The 7,671-nt window shown below is 39.1% G+C and overlaps 1 protein-coding gene and 1 long non-coding RNA gene across 3 annotated transcripts; both read left to right on the forward strand.

Annotated features, from left to right (window-relative positions):
• The first annotated feature begins 4,003 nt into the window (after positions 1–4,003).
• LOC145953261 (uncharacterized) lies at positions 4,004–4,395 on the forward strand. The gene is made up of 3 exons (XR_014430808.1): positions 4,004–4,133; positions 4,208–4,258; positions 4,336–4,395. It is a non-coding gene; the product is annotated as an uncharacterized LOC145953261 (long non-coding RNA).
• A 15-nt stretch (positions 4,396–4,410) lies between these two features.
• On the forward strand, positions 4,411–7,470 carry LOC145953262 (uncharacterized). 2 transcript variants are annotated; one of them, XM_083067164.1, is made up of 2 exons: positions 4,411–4,872; positions 4,949–7,470. In XM_083067164.1, exons 1-2 carry the CDS (start codon positions 4,659–4,661, stop codon positions 5,797–5,799), a joined length of 1,065 nt encoding a protein of 354 aa, XP_082923290.1. In that variant the 5' UTR covers positions 4,411–4,658; the 3' UTR covers positions 5,800–7,470. The 2 variants fall into 2 exon arrangements, with proteins under 2 accessions (XP_082923290.1, XP_082923291.1); XM_083067165.1 differs by having other exon boundaries at positions 4,772–4,827.
• The last annotated feature ends 201 nt before the right edge of the window (positions 7,471–7,671 follow it).

The raw sequence follows: 7,671 nt of genomic DNA on the forward strand, positions 1-7,671 counted from the left end.
TTTGGACATGCATACGTACATACTTTTTGTACGAAACATTGTTTCAAATATTGTAAGGTAGAGAGTCTTGTTTGTTTAATTAAGGGCCAATCCTAGAAGGGCAATAACAAAATTAATTAGTTCCTTCATAACTTCTGTTTCTTTTTCCTCTTTAGAAAAACTTGAAGAAATTAACTCCCCAAGTGAAAGCCCTAGATGAAGTTCAATCTTTTCCAACTCTAGATTATGATCATTTGAAGATGGGGTTGCTTTGATAGTTTTTAAAAGGTGTTTATATGTATTTGTTATTAATTATTTCAGGAAAAGAAAAAAAAATAATTATCATTTCCGTTTTGTTTTTGTTTGAGTAAAGACCTATTTTTACCTTGAGATGGATCTACTTTTAGTAATATTGGATTTATGCCCATATTTATTTAATTTAAAGTTTTTTTTTTATCTCCATTGTGTTAATTAAATTCATCATATTGTTTTTTCTAGTATGAAATATAAGAGGTATTGTCTTGACTTTATTATCTAGAATGTATGGGTGTTTACGGTGGAATTAACCATCAAATCCTGGGTTCTTTTTATTTAGACTAGCATACGAACGTATTTCAATTTAGGTGTCTTACTGCGCGTTATCGTGTTACCGAGAATGGAGAGTAGGATGAAAAAGTCTTAGCAACTACTTGTTTCGAAATATTCTTCTATTACTACTAACAAGCGATGCTCATGCAAGCAAATAATAATATGAACAGAGTGAACAATATATATGTTAGCAATGCAAATCATAGTTTATTTCGTACAATGATCAAATTACGTTACACATGCGAACATATTGATCCCAGTACATGAATACACTACGTAATTAAACAAAGAACAAGAAGACTATTCTACTTCTACTCCTAAAAAAAAGAAAAAAGTGGCCGAGAGTCAGTCATACCCAAAAACGATCTTGTGCACGAAAGCCATGTGTGTGTGTAGGCAGAGAGTGCTTCAGAGTCCAATTCTAGTATGAGTTTTTCGACCCCAGTAAAGGTCTGTACTCCTTGTATTTATAGAGCAATCAAGGGCGGTTAATTCTGTACATGTACGCTTTTGACTTATAACCGCTATCCACTATATTTGCTACGTGGTCTTGACTCAACTTCCTTTAACCGCTCTTCCCACGTTCCTTGTTTTCTCGATTGATTTTTTTAGTAACCGTTTTGGCTTAACCTCCATGTTCTGACAGTCTCAACTTTTCAACTATTTTCGAGCAACACTTGTTTTTTCGAGTCCCATAATTTCATCATGTGTTGATTTTACTTCTCAGGCAGCGCTATCAATCTTTTCGAGTCACATGATTTTCGAGTATGCCTAACAAATGCCCCCCTAAGAATTTGTTTTCGATGAGCATCTTAGGAGAAAACTAAATTCCTATCAAGGTTGTTCTTCGATACTTCCTCGATTTGTTTCTTGATGTTCACTTTACTTGATGTTAACTTAATCTTTCTTTCGATGAAAACCTATTCTTGTAAGGTACTGACCATTTGGATGTGACATTGATAGCTCTGACGGCGCATACTTCTATTTTTCCATAAATTTGCCTTCTGATATGAAATGTTTTGGCGGTTGTTTTGGAAATTCAATCTAATAAAATAATCTTGCCTAACCTAACCCGTTTCAACCTAGGCCCATTTACCTCGTTTAAAACCCCTTTTTCACCCTAGGGTTAAATTGTTTTCACCACTCTCTTCCTTCGTGCCCAAGTTTTCTCGCTCACTGTTTCTTTTTGCTCTGGTTCTTGATCTTCTTCTCAGACCGTTCTTCTCTGTTCTTGCTTTTGTTTGTTATGGCTTCTTCTGCTGCGTCTACTTCCGCTACCGTAGCTTCTTCAATGTCTCCTACTGCCACCGCTTCTTCCCCTATTTTGATTGCTCCTACTTCTGCTGCTATGCCCACCACTCCGGTAACCACTATGGCCACCGCAACTACTATCCAGGACACTCCTCTGCTACTGACTGGTGCTCAGGTTCAAAAGGTCAAAGAAGGTGATGACACTTTCATTCCAATTCCAGGCATGGAGGAGGCTAGTTTGAAAATATACCAATCTCAGGTACTTCTTCCTTTTTCTCTAGCAGATGGTTCTGTTCATGCTTTCCTTGGTCCTTTTGCTGGTCAAAATACCAAGAGATATGGTAATACCCTTTTGCTTGAGGACTCCACCACCCTACCTTTCATTTATTCCCCAGAAATAGACCTAAACCTTTTTGGGGATACTACCAAAATTTTTAGAGCGTTTCCCCCCGTTAAAGAAAGGCACCTCTCTTGGTTAGCTCGTGTAGAGGCTTCTATGTCCTCAGAATGGAAAGAAACAGGTATTTTCGAATTTATCCAACTAGCTAAGTTCGACCTCCACCTTTTCGACCCTCAAATGCTCCTTTCTGCTATCTTCTTCTGGAATAGAGAGACTCGGGCTTTCGAGTTTCCTTGTGGCTTCATTTGCCCGACGTTACTTGATGTTGCTGCTATAACAGGGTTAAAGCCTATTGGAGATAGGTTTTATCCTGACGCCTTTGAAGAGGAAATTTCGATCAAGGATACTTCCATTTCTTGGGATAAGAAGACCTATTTGGCCTTTATTAACGCGCATATGGGACAACCTGACACGCCTGTCTCACCTTCAGAGCATATTGCCTTTCTTATGTATTGGTTGTCAGCCTGTGTCTTTTGCACCCCTTCGCTTCAAGTCCCAAAATATTATTACAATTTAGCTCAAGCCCTTCATTTGCAAAGGAAAATCTGCTTAAGCAAATTACTTCTGGCCTCTCTTTATACTTGTCTTGATGAAGCTTCTGAAAGTCTTGCTCGAGAATCTGGGCCTCGAAATCTCTCTGGCCCGTTATGGCTACTTCAACTTTGGCTCAACGCGCTATTGGAGAAGAAACTTCATTTGCCCTCAAAACCCATTCCCATATGTGAACTCGAAGGAGCTCGTTTAACAACCCTTACTCCTCGAAAGCGTCTGGTAGACAATTTCGAGAAATATATTAGAGCCATCCTTAGCTTTACTGACTTCACTGAAGATTTAGCCCCTTTCATTCGACCGAATTTGATAGGTCCTACATGGTTGCGCCAAAATAACCAAGTTGGTAGCATAAGTCCAGCTTCAACTGACCTGTGGTTTGGATTCTTGTCTTGGGATGTGATCATGTCGGGTATGAGGCAAAAAGATGTCAGACTTTATCCTTATCAGCCCCAACTTTTTGCTCGACAGTTTGGGCTTTGCCAAATGAAACCTCTTCCCCTTCGACGTAAAGAAGGCATTGATGCGGATATTTGTGTCGAAAAAGGGAATTATGAAGAAGTCCTTAACTTCATCCTTCGCCCTGATAAAGAACTTAGGCTTACACCGACCACCTTTTCTCCTTCCTTCTTAGTCTCAAAATGCTACCTTCGATGGTGGTGTTACTATATTGTAGATAAACTCATCGATTTTGATGGCTTTCTGAAAAAGCTGATTAGTTCTCCTCTTTCTTGTACGCAGGGGCCTAAACAACCAGGTACTTTCAAGAATCAACTTATCATTTATCAATTCGAACAATTTTTTAAGGTTTGTTATCGACCTGACAATGCGCACCGAACCATTTTTGACGCTTCTGTCTCATTATCGAAAATGGTACAACGGAACATTCGCTCAAAAAAGGTAATAAATCCTCAAGGTAAAACTGATTTCGAAAAATTTTGTCCAAAGCATATACCTCCTCTTCCAAATGCCCTTTTTGGTCTAGTTAAACATGTATCTCATCCTCCTTGGGTGAAAACACTCGACCCGTTTTACCTTGAGCGCAAAGAAGTTCCTGTAAAGAATAAAGTTACCTACGCGAGATGTTCCGTGTACGATTTTCCTCGAAACAAATGGTGGCCACTATGTTGGGTCAATAACATTAACCCTCCTCCTGGTAAATATTTTTCACCTCCTTCCTCTTCGCATATACCTTAAACTTGTCTCACTTCTTTGCTCGAAACTTGTAGCTGCCATCCCTCAGCGTGTTCCTCGACATGTTGATCCAACTCCTGATTGGGAGAGTGACGATGACGAGGATAAGGAAACATCCAAAAAGGGTCGAAAGAGAAAGACCGCTGCTGACAAAGTTTCTTTACGTTCTAAGGTATACCTTGTTCGGATTGCAGTTTTTCTCGAAACTAATATTTTATCTTACCTTCTCGAAATTCTACTCTACAGAGTATTGGAAACTCGAAGAAACAAAGAATAGGTTCAGACAGTACCAAAACTGTTAAGTATCTTAACTCAAATATTAAGATTATTTTCTTGCTCGTTTTTCATACCTAATCAATTATTTTCCCATTCAGGTCTCGACCACAAAAAAGCAAGACAAGGGGAAAGGTAAGATGGTCTTGCCTCTTCCCAAACACCCTCAACAATCCTCTGGCGAGAAGTTGCTTAAAGACGCCATGAAGTCCGTTCCTAAGGTATCTCAATTTCGACGTCTTTCCTCCTTTATATTTCTCTTATGCCTTTAACCGTTCTAAAATCCTATTAATAGGATATTGCGATTATCCCACTGGATTCTTCTCAAGGGGTGTCTCAAGAGGTGCAGAAAAGCGTACCCTTTGCCACTGAGGTAACCCAACATGTTCATCTTGTTATACCTTGTGACTCGAATTTCCTCTTGATGTTTAGCCTGACTTCTTCATTTCCTCAGTCGTCTACTCCTCAAGTGGATGTTGCGGCGCTTGCCTCTGCCATGGCTTCGATAGAAGTTCCCCCTCCTGTCGAAAAGGGTAAGATTCCCCAACCCGAACCTTTGACTAATATGGAGACGCGGCAAGACTCCGCTCAAGGTGAACCTACTTTCGAACTACAACCTCCCTTGGATCCGAACCAGGGTATATTTCTTTCGACTTTAATCTTCGATATGATACCTTGTTGATGGAAGTTTCTTATGTATTTACTTTTGTGCAGGTTCAACTGAGTCCCCTAGACCTTTTACCACTTCTCCTTCAACCCAGGGCGGTGCTACTTCTTCTGTCCAAGGTCTTTCCTTGATTCCCTCTCCAGATTTGGATTTGATGAGTTTCTTTAATGATGAGGACGAAGATATCAATACTATCTTCGAAGTGTTGGACAACTGGACGAGTGGTCCCTCTGGGTCAGAGAAAGACAAATTGAAGGCTGTTGAGCCAGCTTCTGACACACCTTCTTACCAACCCCTACTCGACTCTTTTTGCTCGAAAGCATACGTTAAAGATCTCGATCAAGCCTTCCTCATTCCTGAATTCAAAACGGAAGTGCAACAAATGATTGATGAGTTGCTCAGTTATTCGGACCTTCCTTCTGATATTTCTTTAGAGCTTCAAGCATTTATCACGCCCTTTAGCCGCGCCTGGGAACTTCGAACTCAGTGGTCTACTGCATATCAAGAAGTGACTCAAATTGAGGTCGAAACTGAAGGAGACCGTGCTAAGCTCGAGAAACTCCGAGACGAGTTGGTTTCTATCAAGAAATCAACGGAAGAAATGATTTCTGCTTTACAAGCATTGCAGAAGGAGGAGGCTGATATCGAACGTACTATCGAAGCCTTAAACCACGAGCTTGACAAAACTCGCTCGAAGAAGGATGGAGTGAAAATTAAGAGTCAAGAGATCAAGAAACATAAAACAGGGCTTAAAGAAGAGGGCAAAGCCATTTCATCTCGATTAGCAAAGACTTTGGAGCAGAAGAGGCATTTAGAAGCTCAATGTGCGTCTCGCAAAAAGAATCTGGACGAGGCTTACAAAGCTTTCGAGGATTTCAAGAAGCAATTTTTGCAATAATTCATTCTTCTTATCTACTTTTCCAACCTTTTAGTTTATATTTGCCTTGTATTGAACAATTATTCTTCTGCTCTTTTATGGAAATGTTTTAAATATTTCCCATTTATGACTTTGCTTGCACTTGAATTATTTATCTCCTTAATTACATATGCGTTCTTTGAATATACTTGCTCGACTAGAAATGGGCCTTCCCAATTATATGACCACTTCCCCAAACATCGAGATTTTTGATCCATGGGAAGTATAACTTTTAATACCAATTCTCCGACTCGAAAACGTTGCATATTCACTCTCTTATTATAAGTTTTCTCGACTCTTTCTTTCTGTTGAACAATATTCTGTAACGCAATTAATCTTTCTTCCTCTAAAGAGATCAACTCATCATACATCAAGTTCCAATAATCCTCCACGGGTAATTCATTTTGTTTTTGTATATGAATTGATTGTAAGTTAATATCAATAGGAAGAATAGCCTCATGGCCATATACTAATTTATATGGGGTTGTTTTCGTGGCATCTCGAGGCGAGTTCCTATATGCCCATAGTATTTGGACGAGAGTTTCATGCCAATTTCGAGGTTTATTTGATATGTGTTTTTTGATTAAACCAATTACCACTTTATTAGCAGCCTCAACTTGACCATTAGCTTGGGCATAATATGGTGTTGAAGTTACCAACTTAATTCCTCTTGATTCTGCATATCGAGCAATGTTTCGACCCGTGAAAACCGTACCCTGATCAGTAGTGATTGTTTGAGGAATTCCAAACCTTGTAATAATATGGTCTTCGATAAAATCAATTATATTTTTTTGCTCGACTTCTTTTAAAGGAATAGCTTCAACCCATTTTGTAAAATAGTCTATGGCAACTAGTATATACCTGTGGTTCTTCGAGGAAGGTGGGTGTATTTGTCCGATTAAATCCATTGCCCAACCCCGAAATGGCCAAGGTTTGATGATCGAATGCAACTCACTTGCCGGTACCTTTTGTATTGGTCCATGCTTTTGACACTCCACACAACTTTTTGCGAATTCGATACAATCTTTAATCATAGTAGGCCAATATAAGCCTTTCCTTGACAAAACCCATTTCATCTTCTTTCCAGCTTGATGTGCTCCACAAATGCCTTCATGAATCTCTGCCATTGCTATATAACCTTCATGGTCTCCCAAACATTTGAACAAAACTCCGTCGAAGCCTCTTTTGTACAATTCATCATTTAGTAAGAGATAATTGAGAGCTTGGAGTTTAATCTTCCTTTCAACCTTTATGTTAGGATCTCGCAAGTATTCGATCAATTCGCTCCTCCAATCTTGTTGACCCGCTGAACTTATATTTAGAATTACTCGATAGTCTAACACTTCACTCTCTGTATGAATCAGATATTCAAGATACTCTTTACTGATTTTATATCCAGAGGCTATTTGGGCCAATTTATTTGCAATATGATTTGAGTCCCGGGGAATGTGTTGTAACTCTACTTCATCAAACGTGTCAAGTAATCGTGTAGCTCGAGTTTTGAATTCAATTAATTTTTCATTTAAACACTTATACTCTCGAGTTAATTGTTTGATGACCAGTTGTGAATCTCCTCGAATTACCACATTTTTAGCGCCTAATTCTTCAAGAATCTCAAGTCCAGTAATCAATGCTTGGTATTCAGTTTCATTATTCGAGCATCCTGTATTTGTTTTGACTGATAACTTCGTCGGGACCCCTTTGGGAGAGATGATTAAAAGACCTATTCCGGCGCCTAACTCGTGTTTCGAGCCATCGAAATATAATTGCCAAGGCTTGGTGGTTATGTAATTAACTTCTTCAGTTCCATTCGAATGTTCTGCAAGAAAATCTGCAATTATTTGTCCTTTAGTT

This window comes from Cajanus cajan, chromosome 11 (assembly GCF_000230855.2).
Source record: "Cajanus cajan strain Asha chromosome 11, NIPB_CcT2T_4, whole genome shotgun sequence".
Lineage (NCBI taxonomy): Eukaryota > Viridiplantae > Streptophyta > Magnoliopsida > Fabales > Fabaceae > Cajanus > Cajanus cajan.